This window comes from Juglans regia, chromosome 13, assembly GCF_001411555.2.
Source record: "Juglans regia cultivar Chandler chromosome 13, Walnut 2.0, whole genome shotgun sequence".
Taxonomy (NCBI): Eukaryota; Viridiplantae; Streptophyta; class Magnoliopsida; order Fagales; family Juglandaceae; genus Juglans; species Juglans regia.
The window spans coordinates 4,259,659-4,275,910 of NC_049913.1; the positions used below are offsets into that span (position 1 = coordinate 4,259,659).

Below are 16,252 nucleotides of genomic sequence, written 5' to 3' on the forward strand. Positions count from 1 at the left end.
TAAAAAAATACATATAAAAAAATATAAAAAAAAAAATCTCAAAACCACTAACGGTAGCTCCCAACGGTAGTTGGGAGCGGTGGTTGTAGTGCAACTTTAAAATAAATCAAAATAATTATTCAATTAATAAATCTCTGAGCAAGGGCAATAGAGTCATCTCCAATATTCTCAAGCCCACCACATATGCAAAGCCAGGGGTGCCCAAGTTGACTGAAAACCCAAAAGAAGAATTTTGAATAAACAAGTTAGAAAAAGAGAAACAACAAACACGGTGTGTGGGGTTGGGTTGGGATGAGCTGTCCTACTGCATTTGATGCTTTATCTGATGCTTACCTGCGCTGTCTAGCTGCTTCTTGCCCTGGACTCATCTATTTACCAATAAAACCACTGCCATCTGGCCTCAAAACGCCACTCCTTTCTTTTACCAAATCGCATCTTTCCTTTTTTTTTGTTTTGTTTGCTCCTTCATTTTATTTATTGCTGTTGTACGTAGAGCCTCATGACCTTAATCAGCACTAGAATAAACTGGCATTGTTTATGACTGTTTATGGTGAAGAAAGTCCCATTTTCTGAATTGCAAATTAAAACTGTTGCCTCGATGCATGGGAGTGGGAGGGGGAGGGGGAGGGAGAAGTCGAGTTTTGGCTTGGTCCCAAGTGAGCATGCCATGCTGCATGCATCTCTGTTTACAAGTTGGGGGCACTTCTTGTACGACCATGGAAAGACAGTGTTGACCCCCTTTTAAACCAATTTGTTCCTAGATGGTGAAGGATAATATCGGGTTTTCAGGCTAAAAGATCAGTATGGCGAATTTCTAGTTTATTCGAGCTTGTGGTGCCCTAAAAAAAAAAAATACAATTTTATCATCTATAATTTTATCATTGTAAACAATTTTTAATAATTTGGTGTATAAAATAATTTGAAGAGCAACCATTTTAAAGGTAAATTAGAGTAACTGAGGTATGTCTGTGTAGGAAACTAACAACGGCCGAATTTGAACATTATATTTACGAGACCCCACGAGTGGGCTTCTGCTACTTTTTCCTCCTCTCCAACGTCCCCATCCGCTCCTCTCTCTCTCTCTCTCTCGCGCTGCTCAGGGAAAAAACAACAGTCAATCACGAACGTCCGAGAACGAACCCCACAAACACTGCGAAATTTAAGACTCACTCTCTCTCCTGCCTTTCTTATCTCTGTCTCTCTCTAGAACAAAGAGGGATGATGAGTTAGAGGAGCAAAGAGACGGGCTTGATCAATCGCCTTTGAACCCAGAAAAAGAAGACCCCTCAAACCCCACCTCCCACCCCCACCAAATGGAACTAACAGATTTGCAAAGCAACAAGCAAACCAACACCACCACTCACCACCACCACCACCAACAACAACACCATCATCATCATCAACACCACCACCCCCAGCAACAACAAAACCAGTCCACTTCTTCTCACCTTGTGGTCCCTTTTGATGGCAGATCAGGAGGACCCTTTATGGGCTCCATCTCCATCCAAGCTGGCCTCTCCACCCATGCCGGTGCATCCACTTCCTCATCTTCCTCTCCTTTGCCCTCCTCCTCTTCGTCATCCTCCACTTCTACCTCTACTGCCCTCGACGCCTCCCTCGCCATCGCCACCAGATCCGACTCCCACCCGGCCTCCACCCGATCCGCTCCCCTCCTCGACTCCATAAAGAAGGACCCACAACAACAATTGTCAATCGTACCGATTGCAACAACAACTACAACTACAACAGCTACCACAACACCCACCCCAGTAAAGCGATCCACCAAGGACCGCCATACCAAGGTCGACGGTCGAGGCCGCCGCATCCGAATGCCGGCCACATGCGCCGCCAGGGTCTTCCAATTGACCAGAGAATTGGGCCACAAGTCCGACGGAGAGACTATCGAGTGGCTGCTACAGCAGGCCGAACCAGCAATTATCGCTACTACCGGTACTGGTACAATCCCAGCCAATTTTTCCACTCTCAACGTCTCGCTTCGCAGCAGCGGTTCAACGCTCTCAGCTCCTCCATCAAAATCTGCTTCTCATTCGTTTCATGGCGCTTTGGCTCTAGCTCACCATCCTTACCACGAAGAAGGATTCGCTCACCCGGCTTTTTTAGGTTTTCATCAACAGCAGCAGCAGCAACATCTTATGACAGCAGATCAAATAGGAGAAGCGCTTCCCAGTGGCGGCGGAAGCGGTAGCGGTGGTGGTGGGGAGAGCGGTGGCGGCGGAGATTCCACAGAGAATTATATGAGAAAGCGTTTCAGAGAAGATCTATTCAAGGAAGATACTCATACTCAACCACAAGGTGGTGAAAGTGGAGGTGGAGAAAGTAACTCGCCTTCAGGGAATAAGGCTTTCAAGAGTGGCTTACAATTACCGAAAGCTCAAGTGCAGGAGGCAGGATCTTCGGGGTTGCTTAGGCCTTCCAATATCCTGCCCGCCACATTCTGGATGCTGCCAGTTAACGCTGGTTCAGGTGGCCCATCCGTCGCCATCACCACTTCTGGCGCTGGTCCTTCAGAATCACATATGTGGACTTTTCCCACGGCGCCAACAGCGAGCGGTAACACATTACAGGCACCACTGCATTTCATGCCGAGGTTCAATCTTCCAGGCAGCAGTCTTGAATTCCAAGGCAGTAGAGCGAGTCCTCTACAACTGGGTTCCATGTTAATGCAGCAGCAACCCTCTCAGCATCTTGGGCTTGGAGTGTCGGAGTCCAATTTGGGAATGCTGGCTGCTCTCAATGCTTATTCTAGATCAGGTGGTTTGAACATGAATTCTGACCAGCATAATCACCCATTAGATCAGCATCATCAACACCAGCGTCAAGCTAATGATAGTGGAGATGAAGGCCCTAATAGTTCTCAGTGAAAGTCCAAATTAAATATTCGAGTTGGTTAGTCGCTCTTATACAATAATATTATGTATAAAACAGCTTGTTTTGCATTTTTTTACGTTTCGTTCTTTGGGAGAAGGAGCTAGAGATTGTTGGCTTTGTTTTGCAGATTTGGAAGTTGAACTTGTGATGATGAGTTGAGTTCTTGAAAACGTCGTCCGATCAGGAGAGGGGTTCCTAGTTCTCATTCTAGTCAAGTTCTTTGAGTTTTTTTTTTTTTTTTTTCCAACTGTTTTTGGGATTTGTCTAGATTGATCGATCATGTGGAGTCTGAGATGTAATTTATTAGTTTGGTCCAAAGGGACTAGAAGGAACAGGCAGAGAGAGATATTGTATAGGAGGATATTTGTTCATGTTTAGTATTGTTATTTGCTTTGTTTGTATGAGAAAATGGAAAAGAAAACAAGAAAAAATGGGAAACAAGAACAACCAAAAGGAATTAGGAGTTAAAGTTTGATCTTTTTGTGTTAATATAGTACTATGTATGAGCCTTTTTGTTTCTTTTTCTATTTTTGTTTACGAATAACATTGTATAAAGCATCTCTTTTCACTCTCATAACTTTCAAAATACAGCGAGAAAATTGGGCAAGAATCTTTTTTAACTTCTCCTTTCAATCTTTCTGAGACGAAGAAATTGCCAGATAAATTCATAAACCTCAACGCCTAGCTAGCTGTGATTCTTCATTCTTGTAGAGATGGAAAGGGAGTCGATAGGACAAGGAAAGAAGTGCAGCAAGCAGCAGCCAAGAAAAGCTCTTTATTTGTGTCAGAGAGAGAGAGAGAGAGATCCAATAATAGAGTGAGTACAAAATTTTATCCTTCACAGAGGAGAGGAGAGGAGAGGAGAGAGATTAAAATTTTAAAACAAACACATGCAAGAGTTTACTTACCTCCACTTTCTTTCTGTGACTTTAAAGAAAGATCCAAACAGCATGTCAGGTGGGTTTCAACTCTTTATTTTTTATTTTTCATTCCCATTATTTTTCCCAAGCATTCTTCCCATTTGGTTCGTGGGAAGGTATACCAATAGTTTATATACAAAATCATTTTCTCTTATCGCTTTTTATTATTATAATTTTTTTAAATTTTTATATAAAATATAATAAATAATTTAATTTTTTCAAATTTTAAAATAATAATAATATAAAAAAATATTTTTTTAATAATATTTATTTTAATTCATTTAAAATCATTTTATTTCATCTTATTTTACTATCGAGTCGGGCTCGTTTGTTTTCAGAGATGAGATGAGTTGAGATTAAAGTTAAAAAGTTGAATAAAATATTGTTAGAATATATTTTTTAATATTATTGTTATTTTGAGATTTGAAAAAGTTGAATTGTTTATTTTATTTTGTGTGAAGATTTAAAAAGGTTGTAATAATGAGGTGAGATGAGATGAGATGAGATGTTTTTAAAAAACAAACAAGGCCTAAGTATATATGCATAAAGAGGTATCATTTGCATATAACTAAAGAGTATGTTTAGCTGCTTTCCTCGTCAATCAATTCTGGGCGTACTGTACGTCTTTCAATCAGAACCGTACATCTACTGAATATCGTGCAAATTTCCAGCGAATATAATTTCTTACTTTGAATGGTGGATTGTTCGGTACAATCATGAATCATTCGATGAAATTTTTATTTTTTATTTATTTTTTGTACTTTTATATATATATATATTTATATATCAAAAGATGAAATTTATGACGTTGTCGTTAAAGCCAAAGACTCTGAGGGTGACTTCTGTTCTGTGTTGACTTAACAGTCAATTCAGATGAATTTTCTCATTTTCATTGCTTAATCATTTTACCCTTTTATTTATTTCAACACAATGTGGGGTTTTTTTCGGTACGGTCTCGGTTTCTTAAGATTACCCGATACTTTTTTTTTTTTTTTTTAAGCGAGTTCCATCTGTACATGCATGTCCCTACAAGAGTACTAAGTTGTTGGTTTATTTAAATTCACTCCTTGGTAATGGTCTCCCTTGTTCACATTTTTATTTCCCGTTTAAATGCGTACGTACACCACATCAATGACCCAAAAGAAGGGAATCTTTGCGGATAAAATGCATTTATTCGCACATACACACATATAATATAAGAGTGGGCCTACTATGTCGTCCCACTTTTATCATTGGGTGTATTCAGTAATTTTTTTTATATTTTTTTAATATATTTAAATATTTTAAAAAAATATCAATACACTTAAAATTATTTTCTTGATTACTAAGTAAAAAAAAAATAATAATTTTAACCAACGGTCAAGTAGAACATTCAAAATAAAGAAATAAAATAGTTTTATTCATAATATAATATAACGACTAATTATACATGTACAACTCCTCTACTACCTTTTATATAACTATGTTTTAAAATAATGATATTTATGTAAAGTAATATTATTTTTATAAGTTTCTTTATAAAAATATCCATTATTTAAAACATAATTATTCAAAAGATTGTAAAAAGTATGGTATGTCTATCATTTTTCATAACATAACATATATACATATCATGAAAAAATAGATAATGAATAATTTTTTTTCTCTAATAATGTTGAAAATCTTATTCATTGGCAGTACTTACTATTGTAGGGCCCATAAACTTTATCTATCTCTATATAAATGGTAGTCTATAAAACATTTGATCAAAACATTGTAGAGAGAGGGTCTTGATTCGACATTCGATTCTATATTTCATTTTAAGAGCAAGGGAAGGTAACTAAATGAAAGAATATTACGTACTAATATGGATAATTTCTATGTTTTTTAAAAAAAGAAGAAGATAGTTATATATTTTTGCCATTTTCTAAGCGCTCGTTAACCTAAGAATGGGATGAAACTTCTAATTGATTATTGTTTTACGTTTCTTTTTTTTTTGTTCCTATTTTGTGGGAAGTAAGTTGAGATCCATTTTATAGCAAAATATGGGTACGTACGTAGTAATTTGCGGAAAGTGTCGCTGGCTCCATTGCTGATGTGAGATGTACATATAAGTATGTATATTACTACTATTTAAAAAATGAGTAATGCGAGGGATCCCACTGGGGATCCCGTTCAAGCATCCCCTTTTTTAATTTTTTTTATATAGTAATTAAAAAAATATTGTTTAATAATATTGTAATTTTTTTTAAAATATTTATTATAAATATTAAAAAAATAATATGAAAAAAACTAAGAAAAAAAAAATTAAAACGGGATAAATGAATAGAATCCCCCAACGGGATCCTTGTCATTTTCCTTAAATAATAGAGATTCATATGGCCCTATATATGATCCATTACCAAGACCAATTTAAAAAATAGGCATGTTCTTTACTACTTTTGAACAATCTAAGTAAAAAGATTCTGAGCGCGCATATTCTTCTTGAAGATGAAAACTAAGATAGTATATATATCTGTATATATATATTAATTTTCATCTATTTTATAAAATCACCTTATCAAAAAAGCTTCATATTTATAAGAGTCGCCACCCAGAATAGCCCGCTCAAGTTATCGCTTCTTCAGTTTTTAGTTCTTTTTTTTTTTCATATCTTTTAAATATTTTTAAAAAATAAAAAAAAATCTTAATACACTTAAAATTACTTTCTTAATTACTAAATAAAATAAATAATTTTTTTTTATAAACGGTCAAATTGAGTGTACAATTGAAAGGGCAAAGTAGTTTTTTCCTATTGATAAACTACATTAATCAATATTGTCTATCCATAAATCTATGCAACCAATAATAAATATTGTTGAATTTATACATGACTAAGTTTATAAAATTCAAATAAAAAATTGAATGAAAGTACATATTTTGACCTTTGTAATTAAAAAATAATTTATTATTAAATAATTTGTAGGTAAAAATAAAAATAAAAATGTGTTCATATTACTGTTCAAGGGAAGGAGATAAGATGAACTAATAATTAATCATGAGCGATGATCTGTAAAAGGGCATGGACGGCCAGGATGATTTTGTCTCGGCTTGCTCGTGTGGAAGAAGCTGAAGTATAGATAGATAGATCTGTTTGGATTTTGGAATAAATTAAAGTCACGCGCTTCACGTGCTCCAATCATAGACGTCATAAGTGCGAATTTGACTTCAGCCCGTTGGCCTTGGGGATGGCAATAATTTAGTTAAAAAAATCCTTAATTTTTAGATCACCACTCCAATGGATTGACCGCTATGTCATGCTGGTTTTATTTATTTATTTATTATTTTAAAATATTTTTAAAAAATATAAAAATATATTAATAATTATTTCTTTAATTATTAAAAAAATATATGAGACAAATTGAATAGACAAAATATTATTTTCTTAATTTTTAACCCATATGTCAGATCAGTTATTGGAGTATTCAAGTAAATTCTTTTAGAAATTATCTCTCTATTTTTTAAATATTTATACTGTTTACATATTTCCATTGATTTTTTTTTTTGTTTTATTTTGGTTTATAGAAAGAGATATATGATTTGTTGTTGCATTTTCTTCAGGAAAAGGTAGTGAATTGAGTAAATTGTAGGTTGCTTTTCAGCACGTTGCCTGCGTACAATCTGTCAGGTTTCATTATCAGATCAAGGTCGGGAACCGTATGGCTATATATGCATGCATATGCTTTCAATAAAAATTGAGTAACCATATTTCATAATATATATTAGAAAATAAAAATATTTTTTAAATAAATTACAAAAATAACTTTTATTTTAAAATATTATTATGTAAAATGTTGTGAAAAGTAATGTGTTTATGATTTTTAATAATAATAATAATAAGAAATTGCAGGTCAGTGGGGGCCAGCAAGAAAGGCATAGAAGCAGAGCAGCAGATAAATGGAGTTTAGGGGACCCTCGGGGTTTGTCTCCCAAATTAAGGGAAGTTGACGTGAAAACCCTCTGTAGATCAATCATCAATTCCTGTTTTAACTTCCTTCTAGAGACTGCTGCTTTGGTGGCTCTCTTTTCTTTTGCTTATTCTTTATTTAATAGCTCAATAGGCTTTCTAGTGGCAACGTGGGATGCCCTTATCCCTACCCACTAGATTCCGAATGAAGTTCCAAAAAAAGGAGAATGACAACCCAAAAGAAAAAGAAACCCATGGGAAACACGCTGGTGAGATGAAAGGTAGTAATGATAGATACAAATAAATCTTATATAAGTTTCTTTTCTTTTAAAAAAGATGGGTCCCACTAATATAAAATAATTTTATTTATACTTTTTTAAGATGTAATAACTTATATGAAAATTATTTATTTCATTACTAGTGAACAACCTATTTGCTTATTTTACCTTGTCATTTCTTTTCGTTCTTTAAACTTACTTTAATATATATATATAAATTTTATATATAATTATTTTTATGTATTTTTTATGTACTCTATTAATATGATTGATTGTATTATTATTTTTTAATATAAAATAATTATTTTGACTAATCATATAAATAAAGTACATAAATAATACGTAAAAATGACGGTATGTAAAAGAATTCATATGTATATATATATATATATATGTGTGTGTATGAAATATAATATTACTTAAAATGTATCACATTGGCAAGTGTGATTAAAAATAATAAAATTTATGAAAAAGAATAACATCCTCGTCTTAAAATATAGTTAGAAAAGTGGTATGCCATTAACTTCTGGTGAGAAACATTTTAAATGTCTTAAAAAATAATTTAGTTAAGTTGAAGCTTTCAAAATAATTTGCGATAATTTATTTGCAATCAAGAACTTGAATTCTGCGAAAAAGGACCAGGCATCGTGGAGTGGAAGGAGGAGATGTCGTAACCTGAACGACAGGCCTCCTAAATAAAGTCCATTTCTGTGGTAGGAATTGTTTAGAATCAACTCATCTTTATCGTCTATGAGACTAGTCAAAGCCGTGAGGGTTCATCCCTCTATGTTCAAGAAACCCATGGACTTGGGTCACCGGTCACGAAGTCTCCAAGCCTATCCGATGTTTGTAAAAATAAAACATGCTTCGGATAACGTCGAATAATGAATGCAACAAGCATTATCTAATCGTACATTTTGCATGTCCACACCAGACAGAGATGTAAATAGCGAAAGAATATCGGTTGCCCTTTTGCATAATGATGCTGCGTTGCCTAGTTTAGAACATATATTTGTGGGAAATGGATTCTGATTAGAGATAATCTATATTGTAGAGAGAGAATATGGAAAGAGTTCTTGTATACCAACAAAACTGTGCAAGAACTGCATAGGAAAATACTAGCTTATGGGTGAAGGCTTTGGTTTTGAAGTATCACTCTCTTAAAGGTCTAAGGTTGAACACCTCATGGATGCAAACAATTATTTGGAACGACATCTCCTAATGAAAAATCAGCAATTTAACCAGTTCCGTGTAGGGAAACATCCGAGAGTGAGATGCATGGAACTGAAGTTTACTCTGCAAGGATAGGTACGAACGGCCCTGCCTTGGAGAAATTTCCCGAAAAAAAAAATAATAATAATAATAATAATAATAATACTAGCTTATGCAACCCTATGGAAATGAGAGCATGAATTCGGCGGCCTCTTACCCCTGTATTCAATCATTTCAGCAACTTTAACAGTACAGTTTTGAGGGACGTGATTACAGTTCATCTCTGAGACATTTTCCCTACCAACAATCTCCCAAAACTTGACCATCGATACTCAGCAATGAACACTTTTTCATTAATTGAATATTACTGTACACATGCACCCTTGCATACGGGAGGAGCAGAATTTAAACCTCTGAGCTTTTACATACACACTTTGCAGAAGTTGATCATCTGCTTGGAACATGCATTTTATCCTGTCATACCATTACAGAATGAAATTGACAAATGAATTATTATGGCATTTGACAGAAAATGGTATTTGAATGGAAAGTCAAAGGGTACATTGAAAGCTCAATTTCTTCACTTATAAACTTTAGAAACTCACTATTCACAACTTGTAATAGCATTTAGCCAGAATTCTCAATGTGCTTTATTTTCTTGCATTTGGGCCCGAGATTCCAATGGCAAGAGAGACAACGCCAGTAGCCTACAGAACATGGTCCAATCAAGGCATGCAGAAACATGGATCTTATAATTAGAAAATTCAGACAATTCCAGTTTTCCTTCTTCAAGGACAATAAATATGTCCTATCTAAACAGAATCTGCTGTAGGCTTCCAGGAATAATTTGCCCAGGCCAACATCTTCACTCATGTTTGCAACTTTGAATAAACCGCTGAAGAAAAATTAATGCTGCATACTGCCTAGCCCATTGTTTTCTTGTCCTATTTCTTCTTTTAGATAGGAAAATCATCCACCAAATTGTCTAAGAAACCCAACCAAAAATGATTTTTCTAAACTAGTTCCATTGTTTACATCACAACTAAACAGTAAGTTAAGCATTATACTTCCGAAAAGAAAAAGCAGCTAATGACCCACAAAGTGGGTAGTTTTGAGGTGCTCAAATAAAATCTGCAATGTTCCATTTTATTTTGAGTTTTCCATTATTTCCTAAATGTCTTGCTTATAGCAAAATAATAGAGAACTTTTTTCGAGCAAGAATAAAGTTGGTAGCTTACGACAAAGTGTCAGCTGCATAAAATATTGGAAGCCTTCCCAATCCAGCAGCTCTCCATTTTGTATTTTGAAAAGAAATCTCCTGCTCAGCTCTTGACCCTGTTGCTGATAGAACAAACTGAAAGACACAATGTCAACAGTCAACCCAGATCATTGAAGAAACAATAGAAGTAACTTTGAACTTAAGCAAAGAGGAAAATAATCAGAATCCAATAATCATATAGAAAAAGGAGTACCAGTGGAAAGAGTATAGCCATAACCCCATAGCTCACAAGAGGTGAGAAAAAGAATATAGCGAATACACAAGGGCTTCCTGGATAACCATGAAAGAAAATAGTAGTGTTGCACAGATCACCAAATGTCCCGAGTATATGAATTGAAAACAAATGGAAATAATGCATTCCTATCATCTAAGTTGGGCTGCAAATAACAAAAACTGAGCATGAACAAGATCATAGTTTCTATGCATAAATACAATTTGCTTCGAAATCCATTAGAAATGATTTTTGAAGTCTTAATATTAATCTTAGGATTTTCCTTCCCCTCTCATCGCCCATAACAGACCTGGAATATGCTATTCTGTTCAACCACTATTCCTCCAACTTATGAAGAGAGAAATAAAGAAAGCTTAACCAAGATCATAGTTGCTATGCATAAATATTTTGTTTTTGTAATCGACTAGACATTATTTTTCAAGTTTTAAAGCAAATTAACCTTAGGACTCTCCTTCCTTCCCCCACTCAAAAGAGGCCCTCCAGCCACTGAAACCTTCAGTTTCCAGGTTATAGAATATGTTAAAAACTAAAGAGAAGCCAGCGTATTCAGACATTTAATTTTTCCTTGTGAATCTAGTAGGTACTTGACAAAATTAAATTAAGCAATTCACTCCGCTGAAAAGGTATTACCAAAACCAGCGAAAAATGCCCAGTTAGATTCGAAGTAATACAGCCTTTTGTCCAGAGCCACTTCAGAAAAGTTCCATTTGTATCTGAAAGTTCAAAAGCTTTACTAGTCACTATCTAGCCCATCGTGAGCACAAGAGATTGAATAGCAGAGGACATGAACCACATACTCGAAACAGTAGTAGGCATACATCCAGGATAGGAGTAGGAAATTGAGTACTTTCCCCACATAAGGTATAAACCCTGTAGCAAATACCTACATGTAGTTCTCAACATCTATCATGTTTTTCATCCAAAAATTAAGGAGATAGCAAAGTGACATTGAGAGATCAAAATTATATCTGATGATATAATATGCTTACAGTTGTGTAAATTTCAAAATTCAGTGACAGCTTCATCAGAATATAATAGATGGACACACACACGGGGAATAAAAATAATACAATGATATACTTCACCTCTAGGAAGAAGAAGCTCAAAAGAAGAACTGAATAGACCTGCTCTCCTATTCCAACCATAACCCTGCGCGGACATGAACAAATGAACCTTAAAATTCTTATTTGTGATTCTGTTAACAAGTGACTGCAATCAGCAGTAAATAATCCATTTAAAGTGACATCAAACAGTGACCAATAGGAACTTTACCCTCCCAGGCCAGCAAGTCTTTCTGCATGAACTGTATTCTGTATGGTTGATGTCTCACTTGGACTTGTAGGTTCCACTCTTGAAGGTCCAGATCTCCCCATTGCAGCAAAACCAAACTTTGCAATGTCATTGTACCTGAATGAAGACATCTTTTAACGCTCCAGACCAGGATAAACCAAAATTAATCTTTAAGGAAACACTTGAATTAACAGTAAACATAGAAATTAACCGAAACTTGAATCCTCTAATTCTCTTTTTCTATTCTATGGATGGTGTCATCAGTTATGGGATTAGATGACCAGCAGAACTCTAAATGCCTAGTAATGAGATGGAATAATTCTATTAGGCACCAAGGTGAAGCCATCAACGATATACATAGATCAAGGAATATAGCTGTTAAAAAGGGAAAGACATACCAGATATTGCTTAAGATAATGCTGAACACATACATTGGGTAGAACCAAAAGATCTGCACGTAAAGAATAAGAAAAAAGTGAGTCAGGTGGGTCGAAGTGAACAAAAGAAACTGAAAGAGAGAGAAGGTTTTTCCATACGGAAGAAAAAAGACACAAATAAACATTGTAAATCTAAACCATGTCAAGAAGTTATTTCCAATATGGCATTTTATTATAGCCTTCTTATCGGGGAAAACAAGCTTCAAGAATCATTCAAAATAAGATTAAGAGTAAATATGCTTTTTTGCTTCCTTTACACAGGCTTTGATGGGTAGGGTCAAATACAATAAAAATCCATATAAGAAGCTCAATTAAGAGATTTTCCAGAAATAATTATCACAAATGAGACAAAAGTGATACTGAGTTACTGATACTTACATAAAAAAGTTGTACGACTCCACGACGTAGGATGGAGTAAAATTTTAAAATGCCATCAAAGGAGCAAGGTAGTTGAGAATTAATGTGCGAGCACTGATCAGGTAATATCCATTGAAGCATTGGGATGACAACTGAGTTCAGGACAAATATACTGCGTAGAAATATGGCAGATATTTAAATTATTAAATCATTACATTCCAGATAACATATGTACTGTTCATAACCAACAGAGGCCTTCTTACATGTTAATATTGCGTTGGAATTGGGAACCGAAGGCCCAATAACTGTAGAAGGCGTATGGCAAGCTAGTTGGTAACAACTAGATGAATGCACTTCCATTTATCACACTACTCATCAAATAGAAAGCGGTATTTAAAAATATTTTGTAAAGGAAGAAGTTTTAATTTTGCTAGAAATCCTAGGGAGAAAATTGAAATTCATAAGACAATAAAATACGAACAAATACGGGATGATTATGTCCAAGTGTTCAAAGCAACAAAGTAAACCCAATTTCTCAACTTCAATTATAAGCAAATAGTATCAAATGGAACAAATATATTTGAAATAAACGCGACTGAATCTCCAATCAAATGGACCAAATATATATGCAATGCTCTTAAATGTCACTGAGATTAAGATTTTTATACAAGTAAACCATCTAAAGAGATAGAAGAGGTTACCTTCCTAAAAAGATAAAACCATTCAGTAGAAAACATTGCCCCGTCCTGATCAAAAGCTTTCTTGACCTGCACAATATATTAAACATATGCTGAGACGGTAAACCCAAAAATAAAAAATAAAATCCGAACCAGTCTTCTTCCATAATCAAAGACCTTCATATTTCCTTTTATCTTCAATTATTTTTTCGTCAAAACAAACGGAAGCAGAGGTAGTTAGAAACGAAAGCATGCGGAGGAAGTCGATAATTAGAAAGAAGGAAGGAGACCTGAGGCAGAGAATGACAACCCGGTGGAGACAACAGGCCTCGATGAAACCCTCGAGCCATAGCAGCGTCGTCTGCTTTAGTTTTGTGCCACAAAGCTTCATGGATGGTTTAGTGGCTTCCATTTTAGAGAGAGAGGCAGAGAGAGATGGAGGAGGGAGAGGGGAAAGACGGAGAGGGAGAGAGTTTAGAGACAACAAGGCTTTTACGGCTTGACCAAAAAATAAGTTACCTGGGGTAGTTATAAGATGACTTGTGAGTTCACTGATATCTCAAAGTTACGAAATAATGATGGGGCACGTGGATCTTTATCTAGGAATTGTTTGAAAAACATAAGTCATCTCAACTCATCTAAAATTTTTTCATAATTTTCTTTCTAAACATCAATCAAATACAAATACTTTTTAATTTTTAACTTTTTAATTTTTTTTATCTAATCATTATAATTTTTCTAAATTTTCAAACAAAACATAAAAAATAATTTAATTTTTTAAAATTCTAAAATAAAAATTATATTATAATAATATTTTAACTTTATAATATTTTTTATTCAATTTTTTTCTCTACTTTCCTAAACCTCAATAAAATCTTAACTAAATCCATTTTATTATTATTCATAAGGAAATACCTTAGAGCCGGTTGGGCTTATAAACACTTAAAAAAAACAGCCCACCAACCGTGTGATGCCATGTGTGAGGCACATTCATTCACCTATGTGCTTGAGATGCATACAATGAAGAGTATGCCATTGATCCCGCATCCCTCTCTTCTGTGTGACCTAACCCCTAAAACAAAAAAGAAATCGGAGCCCCTCTCAGCCCCCCCCCTTTCTATGACGGCCGCCCCATCTCACGACGGTGGTGGTGAAACGACCCGCCCCTCTTGGCCCTGCGAGTTCTCGTCTTATTTCGCGATAGAATAATAAGTAATCTCTCTTATTTATCTCATCTTCTTCTTTGATTTTTTTTTAGTGGAGCAGTTTTGAGCATGATTTTGTTGAAGAAGAGAGGCTAACTGATCTGTTAGTGTTGTCGTTTACTGAGCTTTTGGACTGAGGAATGAGAGGAGGGCGTCGGAATGAGAGGTTGGCATCGGCAAAAAACGGACTGAGGACTAAGGTGGGAGTTGTGTCTACGTGAGCTAGTGAGATGGACTAAGTATCTTCGAAAGGGAGAAAATTTTGAAAGGGGACTATGTGAGCTTGTGATTCTCTGTGGGTGTATCTTATCTCTGTTATGTGTAATATCTGATGTGGCATATAATTAGTGGAGGGTTGTTTCTATACTAAAAGCAGTCGGACTGGCTAGAAGCGCCTCTCTATTCACAAATCATTTCATTACTATTCACAAAATCTTCATCTTATTTCATTCTCTAAACATCCCCTAATTGCTCAAGAAAAATCATTTTTACGAACTTGTTTTTTTTTTTACCATGAATATACACAGAATATACCGTTATTAAAAAATAAAAAATAAAAACATAATATACTAATATTTTAACTCATATATTTAAGTTTTGAGAAGTGTTATAAAGAGATTTTGTAAGAGTCTTATATGACATGTTATATGTACTTTATAATAAAAGTAATTTTTTACAATTTGACGTGACATCTAGTATTGGTGGTTGGGTAGTTGTACCCAGCTCGTTAGGCCCACCCGCACTAGGCGGACACACTCCCAATAAATAAGATTGGGCCGAGTGGGGTACTACTCCGGCCCACCCGTCCCATATATATATATATATATATATATATTAAAAATACAAAAAAAAAAAAAAAAAACTAACTATAAATAAGATAATCTTTCTCTCTCCTCCCATTTATTTATTTTTCCTCATCATCCTTGACACCTTTCGTATCTTCTGTCTCTCCCTCCCTCTTCTCTTCTCCAATACCTTCTATGTTTCAGTGGTCTCATGATTCACTATCATGTCCTCTTTTATTTATCTTCTTTTATTGTTATTATCCTCCTTTCAACTCGGCTTCTCTTTCTGTTGTCGTGGGTCATAATCAAGTCGCACTTTACAACAAGAAGACTACGACTTAGTCGTGGGCCTCTACGATCCACGACCATCGTCGTCTCTGTGGATCTATAAGTTAAAGATTCACGATTGCAGTCATAGATCTGCAAGTTTTATGACCCACGGTTCTGATCGTGGGCTATAAAACATCTGCCCACAAATCTTTATGACCCATGGATGCGGTCGTGACCCCTGAGTCTGTGCACAAATCTTAATATTTGTGCGATCTTTTTTATGTATATGCAATTTTATTTTATAAAAAACATGTTGTCGAATAGATTGACAGAATGGTGGTGACGTCAATTTGCCCACTCAACAAGCGGATGCGAATGATCACTCAACATAGGCAAGCACAAGATGCAGGATGGGTAGTTGCCTGTCCATATAAAATGGATAGCATAACTAGTCACGTCAAATTATATCAAATTTATAAATTTACTTAAGAGTAAA

The 16,252-nt window shown here is 35.0% G+C and overlaps 2 protein-coding genes across 3 annotated transcripts; one reads left to right on the forward strand and one right to left on the reverse strand.

Annotated features, from left to right (window-relative positions):
• Positions 1–1,003: 1,003 nt before the first annotated feature.
• LOC109002314 (transcription factor TCP8-like) lies at positions 1,004–3,266 on the forward strand. The gene is made up of 2 exons (XM_018979999.2): positions 1,004–2,907; positions 3,017–3,266. The coding sequence occupies exon 1, from the start codon at positions 1,314–1,316 to the stop codon at positions 2,880–2,882; it is 1,569 nt and encodes a 522-aa protein (XP_018835544.1). The 5' UTR covers positions 1,004–1,313; the 3' UTR covers positions 2,883–2,907; positions 3,017–3,266.
• A 6,143-nt stretch (positions 3,267–9,409) lies between these two features.
• LOC109002321 (protein EI24 homolog) lies at positions 9,410–13,991 on the reverse strand. 2 transcript variants are annotated; one of them, XM_018980009.2, is made up of 12 exons: positions 13,787–13,991; positions 13,521–13,586; positions 12,841–12,991; positions 12,424–12,476; positions 12,008–12,142; positions 11,821–11,884; positions 11,533–11,618; positions 11,366–11,448; positions 10,697–10,773; positions 10,463–10,578; positions 9,830–9,931; positions 9,410–9,698 (listed from the first exon to the last, which is right to left on the reverse strand). In XM_018980009.2, the coding sequence occupies exons 1-11, from the start codon at positions 13,906–13,908 to the stop codon at positions 9,865–9,867; spliced, it is 1,020 nt and encodes a 339-aa protein (XP_018835554.1). In that variant the 5' UTR covers positions 13,909–13,991; the 3' UTR covers positions 9,410–9,698; positions 9,830–9,864. The 2 variants fall into 2 exon arrangements, with proteins under 2 accessions (XP_018835554.1, XP_035540818.1); XM_035684925.1 differs by lacking the exon at positions 10,697–10,773 and having other exon boundaries at positions 11,533–11,605; positions 13,787–13,983.
• Positions 13,992–16,252: the final 2,261 nt, after the last annotated feature.

Excerpts from the sequence above, each read along its gene's own strand:
- LOC109002314 (XM_018979999.2), top strand. The coding sequence starts at position 1,314 with ATGGAACTAACAGATTTGCAAAGCAACAAGCAAACCAACACCACCACT.
- LOC109002321 (XM_018980009.2), bottom strand. The coding sequence starts at position 13,908 with ATGGAAGCCACTAAACCATCCATGAAGCTTTGTGGCACAAAACTAAAG. Across the intron at positions 12,477-12,840 it reads GAGTCGTACAACTTTTTTAT|ATCTTTTGGTTCTACCCAAT; the intron begins GTAAGTATCAGT and ends CTTTACGTGCAG. Across the intron at positions 11,619-11,820 it reads TGAGCTTCTTCTTCCTAGAG|GTATTTGCTACAGGGTTTAT; the intron begins GTGAAGTATATC and ends AACTACATGTAG.